Source organism: Littorina saxatilis, linkage group LG7 (assembly GCF_037325665.1).
Source record: "Littorina saxatilis isolate snail1 linkage group LG7, US_GU_Lsax_2.0, whole genome shotgun sequence".
Taxonomy (NCBI): Eukaryota; Metazoa; Mollusca; class Gastropoda; order Littorinimorpha; family Littorinidae; genus Littorina; species Littorina saxatilis.
This window is the reverse complement of record NC_090251.1, coordinates 52682726-52697956: the sequence shown is the minus strand read 5'-3', so window position 1 is coordinate 52697956 and position 15231 is coordinate 52682726. Positions and strand designations below refer to the sequence as shown.

The 15231-nt window shown below is 43.2% G+C and overlaps 1 protein-coding gene and 1 non-coding gene across 2 annotated transcripts in view; one reads left to right on the top strand and one right to left on the bottom strand.

The window, feature by feature from the left end:
• Positions 1 to 15231, top strand: part of LOC138971785 (cell surface hyaluronidase CEMIP2-like) — a 58566-nt gene that overhangs the window by 22258 nt on the left and 21077 nt on the right. Inside the window, exons 11-19 of the mRNA XM_070344598.1 lie at positions 1686 to 1758; positions 2380 to 2498; positions 3697 to 3887; positions 6039 to 6108; positions 7703 to 7849; positions 8457 to 8614; positions 9228 to 9299; positions 10975 to 11160; positions 11749 to 11971. Coding sequence (XP_070200699.1) covers positions 1686 to 1758; positions 2380 to 2498; positions 3697 to 3887; positions 6039 to 6108; positions 7703 to 7849; positions 8457 to 8614; positions 9228 to 9299; positions 10975 to 11160; positions 11749 to 11971 — 1239 coding nt within the window. The remainder of the gene's footprint in view (positions 1 to 1685; positions 1759 to 2379; positions 2499 to 3696; positions 3888 to 6038; positions 6109 to 7702; positions 7850 to 8456; positions 8615 to 9227; positions 9300 to 10974; positions 11161 to 11748; positions 11972 to 15231) is intronic.
• Trnaf-gaa (transfer RNA phenylalanine (anticodon GAA)) lies at positions 7226 to 7298 on the bottom strand. The gene has a single exon. It is a non-coding gene; the product is annotated as a tRNA-Phe (tRNA).

Below are 15231 nucleotides of genomic sequence, written 5' to 3'. Positions count from 1 at the left end.
GTCTTTTACCTGAAATATGAGCGTCAGTCCACCCAAACACATACACGTATAGGAAAATATACAGCTTTGGCTCGTCGGTTTCATGTAGTAGGTTTTTATTTAAGTGTAAGGGAGGTTTGTTGGTAAAATGTACATTTATCCCTGTGCATATTTGGCATGGTAACCTGAATCGTTCACACAAGCAGAACTGTTCCTTTGAATAAAACAACAAGTCGCGTAAGGCGAAATTACTACATTTAGTCAAGCTGTGGAACTCACAGAAAGAAACTGAACGCACTGCATTTTTTCACAATGACCGTAGTCCGCCGCTTGTGCATAACGGAGTTTGTTTGTTCGTTCATGGGCTGAAACTCCCACGGCTTTTACGTGTATGACCGTTTTTACCCCGCCATTTAGGCAGCCATACGCCGCTTTCGGAGGAAGCATGCTGGGTATTTTCGTGTTTCTATAACCCACCGAACTCTGACATGGATTACAGGATCTTTTTCGTGCGTACTTGGTCTTGTGCTTGCGTGTACACACGGGGGTGTTCGGACACCGAGGAGAGTCTGCACACAAAGTTGACTCTGAGAAATAAATCTCTCGCCGAACGTGGGGACGAACTCACGCTGACAGCGGCCAACTGGATACAAATCCAGCGCGCTACCGACTGAGCTACATCCCCGCCCTGTGCATAACGGAGTGAAACTGACGAGCCTGTTCAGCGCGGTAGTGGAATCGCTGTGCTGCATAGCACGCTTTTCTGTACCTCTCTTCGTTTTAACTTTCTGTGCGTGTTTTTAATCCAAACATATCATATCTATATGTTTTTGGAATCAGGAACCGACAAGGAATCGATTTCGGAAATTTAGTTTTGATCATAATTTTTATATTTGTAATTTTCAGAGCTTGGTTTTAATCCAAATATAACATATTTATATGTTTTTGGAATCAGGAAATGATGTAGAATAAGATGAACGTAAATTGGGATCGTTTTATTTATAAAAATAAAATTATTACAATTTTCAGATTTTTAATGACCAAAGTCATTAATTAATTTTTAAGCCACCAAGCTGAAATGCAATACCGAAGTCCGGCCTTCGTCGAAGATTGCTTTACAAAAATTTCAATAAATTTGATTGAAAAATGAGGGTGTGACAGTGCCGCCTCAACTTTTACAAAAAGCCGGATATGACGTCATCAAAAGTATTTATTAAAAAAAAGAAAAAAACGTTCGGGGATATCATTCCCAGGAACTCTCATGTCAAATTTCATAAAGATCGGTCCAGTAGTTTGGTCTGAATCGCTCTACACACACACACACGCACAGACACATACACACAGACACACACACACACACACACACACACAAAATTTCATAAAGATCGGTCCAGTAGTTTGGTCGGAATCGCTCTACACACACACACATACGCACAGACAGACAGACAGACACACACACACACACACACACACACACACACACACACACACACACACACACACACACACACACACACACACACACACACACACACACACACACAAACACACACACCACGACCCTCGTCTCGATTCCCCCTCTATGTTAAAACATTTAGTCAAAATTTGACTAAATGTAAAAAGATTGTCCATAAGTCGCTTGCAAGACGACTGCAAGACGCGAGTGTGAATGGTGCTTAAATGATAGTGATGTTGTGTCCATGCAGGTGCTGAGAGGCCACGCGTCTGCGCATGTGGAAGGTGTGGAGTTGTATCACATGGGCCAGCAGGGATTCATGGGTAAGTATAGAGAGAAAAATAAAGAAAGCTTCATGTCCTACAAGCTAAATATTTAGCATCTTAATGACTAGATATGGGTTATAATTATGATAATTCGAGTTGTAGGCCCTCACGGCTTTTGATGAGATACATACGAGCATGCGTGTTTATGTGGTATCAGCCACTTATGGCAGAATGACCGAGGTCTTTTACGTGCCTCTGTGGTGACACGTGCGTGGGACATGACTACCGTCTCTGGGTCTACACATAAAGTTGACCCGTGTCCGTCCCGGCCCGGAGTCGAACCTGCGACCTTAGGATCACAAGTGTCCCATTCTTACCAACAGTCGTAAGAACTGTGAGCAACAGTGGGGTCTGGTAGCTCAGTGTGTAGGGCACTTGACTTGTCATCCTCGAGTCACAGGTTTGAATCATGTCGGGAAAAAAAGGAAAGGGAGAATGCTTTACGTCCCGCAGGCGGGAGGGGGTCTATTTCATAACAGCCTCTAGTGGCCTGGTAATATCATATCTGACATTGCGAGACGACGCTAGCAAATGGGAAGGACTATGCTTGTACAATCTCAATACGTCGTCTATACCTTGGCTGCCATGATAGTCAAGGATCAAATGTCAAATGTGCAGGGAGCTATCCCCTGCATTTCCATATGTGTGACGAGGCGCCAAGATCGTGGTTCCGAGACAACTCCATCCACCACAGCTTTCAGCGCTGTATTACCATACACGGGACTGACAAGGTTGAGGTGAGCAGTGTCTGCATCCATAATAGTTTATCGGTGTATGTATATCCCTCCCCCGGAAACGAATTATGACTGCCTCAATGGCGGAGACAACAACAATAATACCATTAATACCGTGCATTAAAGCCCACATGATCATAAACTAGGTAATGCACGCAGGATCGAGTTACAGCCCGAAAAGAAGAGTACGAATTTTTGTTGTTTTGTAATGAACGTTTTACCGTACAAACGGGCGACAGAATTCTTCATAACTAGTTTGGTTGGGTGTTTGTTTTTTTCCCCAGATATCCGGCAACGAGTGTTTCGATAACCGACAATAGTCCATCATAACTGGGTACTTTGCAGATATCCGGTAACGTGTGTTTCGATAGCCGACAACCGGCTAACTTATCTGAGTATTTTTCAGATATCTGGCAACGTATGTTACGATGGGCGAAACCAATCCTACATAACTGTGCATTTGTCCAGATATCCGGCAACGTGTGTTTCGATAACCGACAATAGTTCATCATAACTGGGTACTTTGCAGATATCCGGTAACGTGTGTTTCGATAGCCGACAACCGGCTAACTTATCTGAGTATTTTTCAGATATCTGGCAACGTATGTTACGATGGGCGAAACCAATCCTACATAACTGTGTATTTGTCCAGATATCCGGCAACGTGTGCTACAATGGGCGACAATAGCCTATCATAACTGGGTACTTTGCAGATATCCGGCAACGTGTGCTACAATGGGCGACAATAGCCTATCATAACTGGGTACTTTGCAGATATCCGGCAACGTGTGCTACAATGGGCGACAATAGCCTATCATAACTGGGTACTTTGCAGATATCCGGCAACGTGTGCCACAATGGGCGACAATAGCCTATCATAACTGGGTACTTTGCAGATATCCGGCAACGTGTGCTACAATGGGCGACAATAGCCTATCATAACTGGGTACTTTGCAGATATCCGGCAACGTGTGCTACAATGGGCGACAATAGCCTATCATAACTGGATACTTTGCAGATATCCGGCAACGTGTGCTACAATGGGCGACAATAGCCTATCATAACTGGGTACTTTGCAGATATCCGGCAACGTGTGCTACAATGGGCGACAATAGCCTATCAGAAGTGGGTACTTTGCAGATATCCGGCAACGTGTGCTACAATGGGCGACAATAGCCTATCATAACTGGGTACTTTGCAGATATCCGGCAACGTGTGCTACCTACACTTTGGTCACGGGTTCTTCCTGGAGGATAGCGTGGAGCAGGAGAACGTGATCAAGGGCAATCTGGGTATCGGTACCCGCCACGGCGCCACGCTCATGTCCGACTCCTCCAAGGACTGGTGTGACGAGGACTACGCCTCCAAGAGAGGCTTCTCCGTCAACTGCGAGTGAGTTTGGCATTTCATTTCTTCTTCTGCTTCTTCTTCTTCTGCCTTCCCAGCCATATGCTATACAGGGGAACCCCCTTTTAAGACCTCCTAAAATCTGACAAAATCAGGTCTTAAAAAAGAGGGAGTCTTAAAATAGAGAATCAAAAAACAAGAAAGGTAGGTTGTTGGAACGTTTGTTATTGACAAAACAATACATTCACAGATATTTCGACCCAACGGTCTTGTAAGTGAACAGACAAACAAATATCAACACAAAACTTATCTTGATAGAATCAGTTTTTGCCCACTCCTCAAGAAGCCGAAATGGAGGTAAATTTATAGAGGTTATGGACATAAAGTCTGAAAAAGTCTTTAAAAGGAGGGAGTCTTAAATTGGGGCATCTTAAAAAGGGGGGGGGGGGGTGGGGGGGGGGGGTTCCACTGTATCTTCAATCTGGTCTGTAGGGCGAAGTCCGCTGTCCGCAACAGTCGACGTTGCCGGTGTAACACCAAATTTTTACTCCACTAAAAATTACTCCAGAACTAACAGGGGACAAAGAAATAAAAGTTGCGTACACCTCGCGTGGAAAGTAAATTGCTCGTGTTAGAGTGGAGTAATTTATTCGTTATTTATTCGTCAGGGAAGTAACATTTTCGTACGAAATGTTTACTCGGAACATACCTGTCGTGGGGAGATATTTTCTCGTGTTTTGGGGGAGTAATGTTTTCGTAAAGGGAGTACAATTTTCGTACGAAAGTTTTACTCCGGAGTAAAAATCTCCCGGGAGTAACTTTCTCGTGTTACAACTGCCCCAAAATACTTCTCGTTGGCCCCCACTGGACTGGGCCATATCTTGCGTCTCAGGGCTTCGAAGGAGGGGCGGGACTTCCTTTCATTTTATTTCACTGACTCTATTATCCCAATACTGGGACATTTGTGTCGTTTCCTGTCATTGGAAAGCTAGCACTAACGAGAGTCGCGCTTCCCGTGTGTTATTTGTTTTGCTGATTAGTAAAAACTGTATGTGAGCGTTGTTGTGTTTTCAATAGTATCCTATGGTGTCATTTTGGTTCTGAAAATTAACTAATGAGAATAAGATCTTCACAAAAATGTCGCGCTTTTCTGTCTGGGAAATATCCTTGGATTTGTTCATCTCGTGGTACACTCAATGTCTACCTTATTGCATGTGTCTTTCGTTCTTACTTTCTTTCTTTCTTTCTTTCTTTCTTTCTTTCGTTCTTCTTGTCATTCTTTCTTTCTTTCTTTCCTCCTTTAATTATTTTTTTCTTTCTTTCCTTATTTCTTTTTTCCTTTTTTACATTTAGTCAAGTTTTGACTAAATGTTTTAACATAGACGGGGGGAATCGAGACGAGGGTGGTGGTGTATGTGTGTATGTGTGTATGTATGTATGTATGTATGTGTGTGTGTGTGTGTGTGTGTGTGTGTGTGTGTGTGTGTGTGTGTGTGTGTGTCTGTGTGTGTGTGTAGAGCGATTCAGAAAAAACTACTGGACCAATCTTTATGAAATTTCACATGAGAGTTCGTGGGTATAATATCCTCAGACGTTTTTTTTATTTTGTCGATTAATGTCCTTGATGACGTCATATCCGGCTTTTTTTGAAAGTTGAGGCAGCACTGTCACGCCCTCATTTTTGAACCAAATTGGTTGAAATTTTGGTCAAGTAATCTTCGACGAAGCCTGGACTACGGTATTGCATTTCAGCTTGGAGGCTTAAAAACTAGTTAATTAGTTTGCTCATTAAAGTTGTCATTAAAATCTAATTTTCACTAACAGATTTAAAAATGATTGCATCGTATTCCTCAATTTCTCCTGAATTCAAAAATATATACATATGTCTTGTTTACTCTAAAACTGTGCTCAAAATGACAGAAAATAGGTTAAGTAAGTACTGCGTTTCCACGCTACCCAGAGACGAGCGTGACCCGTCTCTATTTTGAGGTGTGGTTAGTCGAGACTATCTTAAATATAGTCTCGGCGATGACTGTTTATTGTGTTTATCTGTTACTTTGATGCCGACAGCTTGACTAAATGTTTTTATATCGCTTCACGCGACTTGTTTGTTCTTTTTGTCTGTCTGTCTTGTTTAGTTTGTCTTGTTTTCTTTATTTCCCCTGAAAGTTTTGACTTTACCCTGACACATTTCAGTGAACCGTCAACATTCTGGCTGACGCATCCAAACAATGACGTCACAGACAATGCGGCTGCAGGGGGAGTGGTAAGTCTTTTTCATCATCATCATCATCGTCATCATCATCATCATCATCATCATCATCATCATCATCATCATCATCACATCATCATCATCAAATACATCATCATCATCGTTGTCGTCGTCGTCGTCATCATCAGCAGCAGCATCAGCATCATCATCATCATCGTCATCGTCATCATCAATTATATCATCATCATCATCGTCATCGTCAAAACCATCATCATCAATGTGCTATTTTCTGAAATGTGACCCTCCACCACGGAATGAGTCGCATGTCACCTTTGCATGATTTTCATATTTTTACATTTTCATAAAGAGTTTTTTATGCTCTATCCAGTGGTGAAACCCGTTTTAGAAAAGAGCAAAAGCTGTTTGAGTTATAAGCCTGTGACTAAGGTGACCCTCACACTGTAACGAGACACTCCCCGGACTTCAGCCTAGCGCAGAACCGCGCGAGGTGACATGCGACTCATTTCGTGGTGGAGGATCACAAATAATGACTGAAACCTGAATATCGGGTATCAGATTTTTTTTGAACAAAAAAACTACCGAAGAAATGACTTAGATTATACTTTTGACATGAAAATAAATCAAACGATCAACGATCAAATAATCAAACCTGAAGAAGACTGGTAGAGGAAGAAAACAGAACATAGCATGCAGTTACTTCACTGGAGAATTTGGGGGAAAAAACACAATTTTGTATACACCTTTGAAACTAAATTTCAAGCATAACACACAAACGAACATTAACTAAACGCATAAGAAAGATAAAATATTTCTAAAACTTTTTTTCATCCACCTTTAAACCAGAGTGAAAAAAAATAAAAAAAATAAAAATCGCGGGAATCGGTATCAAAACATGTAGTCACTCTCATGGCCTGAAACGAACAGCTCAACACGGACAACTTGGGATCTGTCATGAATATTACTCACGAGGCTTGGCTAGCCGAAACCAGGAAACCAGGAAATGGTTTAAAAAAAATGTTTTAAAATAACACATTTTTGTTTCTGTTATTAAAATTTCATTTATTAATTTTAATGATACAACATGTGTCAAATACAGTGACGTAAACAGAATAAGAAGAACAAAATGTGTCAACCGCCGGTGAGTGTTCCGTGCCGAAACCCGGGATCGAACCAGGGACCTTTAGATCTTCAGTCTAACGCTCTCCCAACTGAGCTATTTCGGCTGACGAGAGAGTAGCGATAAACTATTGACATATTCCCGCATCCAAACATGACTCATAGAAGGGCCGCAATCCACGAAGATTATGCTGAACAGTGACAAGCTATACTTGTTGCCTCCCTTGTTTGACATAAGGTGCTTTCTTTGTCTTTTTTCTTGACACGCTCCCTGCGACGTTTTAATAAGATTACACACACACACACACACACACACACACACACACACACACACACACACAAATATATATATGTGTGTGTGTCTGTGTGTGTGTGTGTGTGTGTGTGTGTGTGTGTTCTTAGAGAGAGAGAGAGAGAGAGAGAGAGAGTTTAAATTGTTTGGATTTGTTTTTATAGTTTTTTTGCGGATTGTTATATTTTTCATTGTTTCGTTGTATTTATGTAATGACAGGGTCATGGCTACATGTACGTAATGGCCGACATGCCTCTGGGTCTGTCGTTCGAGCGCCAGAAGATTTTGGGCAAAGTGAAGAACGACTCGGCCAGACACACACCCATCAAGAACTTCTACAACAATGTCGCCCACTCTTACCAGCGTGTAAGTTTTCTTTGCCGAGGCAGGATCATTATTTTGTTTGTTTGTTTGTTTGTGTAATTTGGTTGTCAACGCCGAGGCAGCGCAAAAGCAAGCATGCACACACACACACTGTGACAAGCGCGTGCGCGCGCACACACACACACACACACACACACACACACACACACACACACACACACACATACACACACACACATTCGACCGCACGCACGCACGCACGCACGGCACACACACACACACACACACACACACACACACACACACACACACACACACACACACACACACACACACACACACACACTGTGATAAAGCGCAAAATAATGCGATATAATAGAACAGTTCGCCCCCGCAAATTATGGTAGGACAACAAACATACACAAAGCAAACACTATTTACACATACTCTGCACTTTGCCATCATAACAAGCTTTGGTAACAGCAAAAGTAAAACAGAATAAAAACGATTTTTTTAAAAATTATAAACATTATAACTAATCCGATTACACGATGCACCGTGTTATTGATATAATTATCATCTAATTTCATAAATCACTTTTGTGACAGTTTGCTAAAGAATTCAATAACTTGGCTCTTTTGTTTTTAAGAGCGGAGTCTTCATCGACAGTCACATATCGACGGGGAAACTGAAGGCGGAGGAAGGGGTGCCAGAGAACGGAATCCTGCAGGAGGAGAACTACTTTGAGCCACGTGACCCCCCCGGCGATTCCAACGGAGAACGCGTCTGGAGCAGCAGACTGGAAAGGTATTCCTTATGGGCAGAATATCCCTGCGCAGTTTCAGCGGCACAGATGACGCACTGCCTTTTATTTATGCCGCGCGTGATAAGGATTATGACGAGTACTTGGCCGGTTGTTCTTTCATGCAACGTGTAGCGGGCTGGGATAATCTGCAGTGCGTCGTCGGTCCTGCTGAAGTTACATAATTATGTGAACGGAGCCCCTTAGATTGATATTGTATAACATTTCTTTTATGAATGTTGTACCAAACATCCAATTTAGGAAAGCATTACAGATAAATCATTACAACAGTATAATGCAAATATAAAAATTGATGTTCAAACAGCACTGTTAAGATATTTGAAAACACCTAGAATGTCGTGGACGAACCAGAGCCTTCCAAAAGTGGCTGTACCTATGAAACTTTATTGGAACTGTTTCACCGAGGAATGTTTTAATATTTGCCGTTAAATTAGTGTCAGAATAGCTCACTTTGTAATCAAATGAATACATTTATCAAAAGTCAGTTAGTATTTAAGCACTCCAGGCTTGTTGATGACTTTATCTACCCAGATGATTAATTCTGTGTTGTATCAAATGATTGTGATGTACAAAACGTTTAAAAAAAATTAATTGCAGGCTCACAACATACAAGAATATGCAAAACAACATGTGGATCAAAGGAGGCAACCTTAGAATTGCGTACAGTTCGTAAGTTGTGTGGTGTTAAATGTTTCTGTGTCTGTCGGTCTCTGTTGGGTTTATTTATCTTAGCTTATAATACTGTGATAGGGGAGGCTACCGCTCCTTTCACAGCAGACTCTGCACCCGAGTTGTTGGCCTTTAAGTCAACACCTCTGGATTGTGGAATTATGTTTGTGACGGGGTCTGGTGGTTTCCGATTGTCTGTATTGTTCATGGAAACCTTCGGGTTTGCATAACAGTTTTTATAGGGCTAAGAAATTGGCCCTAACATTTTCAATCCTGTTTGATTGCACTTCGCCTCCCGAGGTGATCGCAGTGTTTCGGCACTCGGTTATAATACCAAGGATTTGACCTTTTGTTGGACGGGCGCAATGGCCTAGTGAATAAGACACGGAAGGTCGCGTGTTCAAACTGCGGCTGCGTCTGGTGGGCTGAGGATACAGAATAGAGATCTCCCATGTCAACACGTGTGCACACCTGTGAGTGCCTCATTCCCTTCGTGTGTAAACGCAAGCGCAAGACTTATTGCGCACGGAAATGATCCTGTAATCCGGCCATGTAAGAGTTCGGTGGGTTACAGAAACACGAAAATATCCTGCATGCTTGCCCCGAAAGCAGCGTATGGCTGCCTAAATGGCGAGGTAAAAATGGTCATACACGTAAAAAAACACCACTCGTGCAAAAAACACGAGTGTACGTGGGAGTTTTTGCTCATGAACGCAGACGAAGAAGACCTTTTGTTAGTTCAGCATATTCCAATCCTGGAATCTGTTCTGACTAGTCTTGGCAAGGCATGTCCTCTCTGATTGGGAGGTCCAAAAGAAATTGACACTGCGTTGAAAAGCCTTCCAGTAGTCCCAGACACAAATCCAAATTAGCGCGCTCGAGACTGCTAACGTTCAGAATCAAGAATAACAACAAATACAAAATAAAACAAAGAAAGGTTAAATGTTTGGAACGTTTAATTCCTGAAGTAAACGTTCGATCATACTCCAGCCATATGAACATGCAGTGTTGTGAAGTTGAACGTGTGTTTGATTTTTGCTCCTTTTTTTGAGGGCCCCAAAGGGGTATCATCACGATCACGGGAAGGGAAATTTTAGCTTTCACGATCACAGTTACCTTGATTTTTGTTTTCACGATCACAAACACCTTGACGAATAGAGGATCATAGAGTGATACAGCTGTGAAAAATGTACGTTGAAAATAAAATGCTTTGCAATAATGCCCATCACGATCACGAAAACAAATGACGATCACGATCACAAGACTTGATTTTTGTGTCATCACGGATCACGGGCAAAGTCCCATCACGATCACAGAAATGGAAATTTCGGCAATCACGGTCACAGAAAGGTCAAAAAACGCCAATCACGATCACGATTTTAAACCCTTTGGGGCCCTCTTTTTTGTTTGATGGTTGGGGGGGGGGGGGGGGTGGGGGGGGGGGGGGTGTGGGTGAGACTTCTCGTCTGTAATGCTGGGGTGTTTTTTGGAAGTCCTGCGTGTGTTTGGGGTGTTTGCTTGTTTGTTTGGTTGGTTGGTTGATTGGTTGATTTTTGTTTCATTTTGTTTGCGGGTGGGGGGGGGGGGGGGGGGGGGTGAAGTTGAGGTGGTACTTCCCGTCTGTTATGTACTCAACATCTATCCCTGCATAAAGCCTTACCGTCGTTGTCTCCAGGCTAGCAGACGCCTCCTCGCAGAGTTTCTCAGGCGGCACCACGGGGCTGTGGACAGGCGTGTCCGTGGAGCACAGCGTCTTCATCGGCCGGTCCGACAACCTGGGCGAGGCCACGCTCTACAAGGAGGAGCTGCCCAGCGGTCAGGTCCTCTCCCACCAGTTCCCTGGATCCGTTGGAAAATCGCCGTGAGTTGGTCTGATTTTGGTTTTGTTGTTGTTGTTGTGGTGGTGATGGTGTTGTTGTTGTTGGTGGTGGTGGGGGTGGTGGTGGAGGTGGCGGTGTTGTTGATCTTATCCCATGCAGGGCCGGACCAAATGAGTTGTAAGGGGGGGGGGGGTTCCTCCTTTTTTGGGGGTGCAAATCAGCGAAGTGGCGAAGCCACAAGCGCGCGCCTGCAAAGCAGGCACGCGAACTAGGGGGGTCCGGGGGCATGCTCCCCCGGAAATTTTTTGAAAAACGGTTAAAATCTGTGCAATCTGGTGCATTCTGGGCCTTGTTTTGAGGGTTAAGAGCAGCATTGTTTTGGTGCTAAAACTAGTAAAAAAAACCAACACTCAAAGCAAGGTACATGCTTTTTCCAGGGGTGGGGTTCCGGAACCCCTGGAACCCCCCCCCCCCCCCTGGGTCCGGCCCTGCCATGTAAAAGCCTGGCCAGATGTGAGATGATTGGCCGAAACGTTTACTCGGGAAGAACTGTAGGCATCTACCAGGGCCCCATGTTCATGAAGCGGATCCCTAAACTACCATCTTGTTGTCACGTACGTGACTTTCAGGTGGCAAACGGTGACAGGTATGGGCATCTACCAAGGCCCCATGTTCGTCAAGCACACCTACTTTGACCGCTTCACCACCGAGTACTGGAACGACAGCTGGACAGGAGCGCTGGGCACGCGACCGGTCAGCCACGCCGGGGCCATCAGCTTCAAGAAGGACAGCACCTACCCCACCTACACATCACAATACACCACCGACCTCTCCTTTGGCTTCTGTGACAATGTGAGACTAAAAGAATAAGATACATAACGTCATAGATTATTTAATTGCATTTTTTATTTGACGTTTTCCGTGACGTTATTGTAGGTTTGACGTCATAAGGACAAAGGAGCGAAAGAAAAAGACGAAGGACACGAGGGCAAGTAAACTCGGGATGATGAAAACAGGGGGGAAGTAAGGCCCGGAAGGTAAGAGTTATGGAACTTGTTCGCAATCGCCACTACGCTGTGCATTGATCGGTGTCGGATGGGTGACTGGGTGGCCGAGTGGTAACGCACTTGCGCTCGGAAGCGAGAGGTTGCGTGTTCAGGCCTGGGTCAGGCCGCAATTTTCTCCCCCCCCCTTTCCTAACCTAGGTGGTGGGTTCAAGTGCTAGTCGTTCGGATGAGACGAAAAACCGAGGTCCCTTCGTGTACACTACATTGGGGTGTGCACGTTAAAGATCCCACGATTGACAAAAGGGTCTTTCCTGGCAAAATTGTATAGGCATAGATAAAAATGTCCACCAAATACCCGTGTGACTTGAAATAAAGTGTAAAAAATTTCCATCTCACACGGCATTAAGTCTCAGGGCTTGGAAACATGAATACACGCATGCAGGAAAAAAATGGGTAGCGCCGTATACTGTATGGCAGCTCGCTTTCCCCAGGGAGAAAGCAGCCCGAATTTCTGTGAGGTTACTCTCATGGACTATATATCAAAATCTTATCCTTATCCTTATCCTTAATCTTATCTTTTTAACACCTGTTCCTTGTCCCGGTGTGCACAGCCCTGCACTCACTGCTCCAACCACATCTGGAATTCGTTCCGCTGTACATTTGCACATTGCATATTTGGTTGTACATTTGATTGGATACCGTACACAACATTTCACAAGAACTTCGACCAAACAGAACAAAATATATAGTGAGAAAGGCGACCTCAGTTTTGGTTACAGTTTTGTTTCTAAAGCGTTTGTTCGCAAGCTCTAGTTTTCGTGGTCTTGATTTTGGAACTCACTAGCGATCTTGTGCAACGATCTGACTTGAAAGGAAAGGCTGTTCTAACCAACGTGTTTTGGTAATTACAATAGCAGGGCTCCCCACGGACGCCCCTCCTAGTGCGTCCCGGGACCCCCACTTTTAAATTTTAGAGGATTCATGGACCCCCACTGCAGTATTTTAGAGGGTCCCAAGGGTCCAAAAGCCGAAAAGTCCCAGTGTACTTATATAAAACATTGTCGTCACGTACAGTGTACTGCGAAGTGTCGATTGCAGTCTGAAAATGGTCTCTACGGTACGCACGATAAAGGAAATTGAGTGCGTCCTAGGACCCGCTCTTTTAAAATCTAGTGCCTCCAGGGACCCCCTCCATATAATTATTTCTAGTACGTGTTTTCGGCTTCTAGTGCGTATAGGACGCAGGGACGCGCGCTATGGGGAGCCCTGAATAGTCAACACTAGCCCCTAGGACACGCTGTCACACACTGAATCAGTCAACTTCACTTTAACTTCCACAGAGAAAAGATGGCCACTTTCTTTACTTCGAAAAACTACTTAAATACCATATTTTCACTCCACAGAGAAAAGATGGCCGCTCGCTTTACTTCGACAACCTACATGTACATAAGTAGCTTTAAATTAACTTTCACTTCCACATAGAAAACAAGTCGCGAAAGGCGAAAATACAACATTTAGTCAAGTAGCTGTCGAACTCACAGAATGAAACTGAACGCAATGCCATTTTTCAGCAAGACCGTATACTCGTAGCATCGTCAGTCCACCGCTCATGGCAAAGGCAGTGAAATTGACAAGAAGAGCGGGGTAGTAGTTGCGCTAAGAAGGATAGCACGCTTTTCTGTACCTCTCTTTGTTTTAACTTTCTGAGCGTGTTTTTAATCCAAACATATCATATCTATATGTTTTTGGAATCAGGAACCGACAAGGAATAAGATGAAAGTGTTTTTAAATTGATTTCGACAATTTAATTTTGATAATAATTTTTATATATTTAATTTTCAGAGCTTGTTTTTAATCCGAATATAACATATTTATATGTTTTTGGAATCAGACAATGATGGAGAATAAGATAAACGTAAATTTCGATCGTTTTATAAATTTTTATTTTTTTTTACAATTTTCAGATGTTTAATGACCAAAGTCATTAATTAATGTTTAAGCCACCAAGCTGAAATGCAATACCGAAGTCCGGGCTTCGTCGAAGATTACTTGACCAAAATTTCAACCAATTTGGTTGAAAAATGAGAGCGTGACAGTGCCGCCTCAACTTTCACGAAAAGCCGGATATGACGTCATCAAAGACATTTATCAAAAAAATGAAAAAAAACGTTCGGGGATATCAATCCCAGGAACTCTCATGTAAAATTTCATAAAGATCGGTCCAGTAGTTTGGTCTGAATCGCTCTACACACACACACAGACAGACAGACAGACAGACACACACACACACAAATGCACACACACAGACATAAACATACACACACACATACACCACGACCCTCGTCTCGATTCCCCCCTCTACGTTAAAATATTTAGTCAAAACTTGACTAAATATAAAAATGGCATTTTCTAGTATTTAAACAAAACTGTGTAATGGCAGTGACAGCGGCATTTGATGAAGAATACTGCGTATCATAACAACAATCACGCACGCCTTTTGGGTTTTCCCTTTTTATAAGTATGATGATCGTATCTTCTGGATACAACAAAAATCTACACACTTGGGGCGGTTCTTTACATAATCAATCTTTCCACAACGACATGTAATGCGTGTGATGTAGTTTCAGACGACAGAAATCAAAAACAAAATTAATAATGAGGTTCTTACCGCAGGTATCTTCGATTCCGCTGGAGGCAGCCATTGTGCAGTCGAACGTAAACAATACGCAAAGCTTGATTGGCTGGTGTCATATCGTGCAAAAATAAAACTTGAAATCTGATTGGCTGGTGTCAAAAGTCGTCAAGAGAGAACACTCTTCCTCGCGCTTATTTTCAAACCGCACTTAGCTCCCTTCGGTAGTTGAATACCACGGACCCTCCCTCACTAAATCCCGGCCCACACTTAAACCCGACTCTTTTTCTTTGAGGAACTTGGTTGTATGTTTAGAGTATAACTTTGTGGTCACACACACCAAATTTCATGTTCCCGCATAGTGCACACGAGTTGAAACGATTGCTCTCTTCTGTAAATGGACTATAAGTTATCTTAACTTTCACTTCCACAGAGAACAGATGGTCACTTGCTGCTTTTTGAAAAACTAAAGT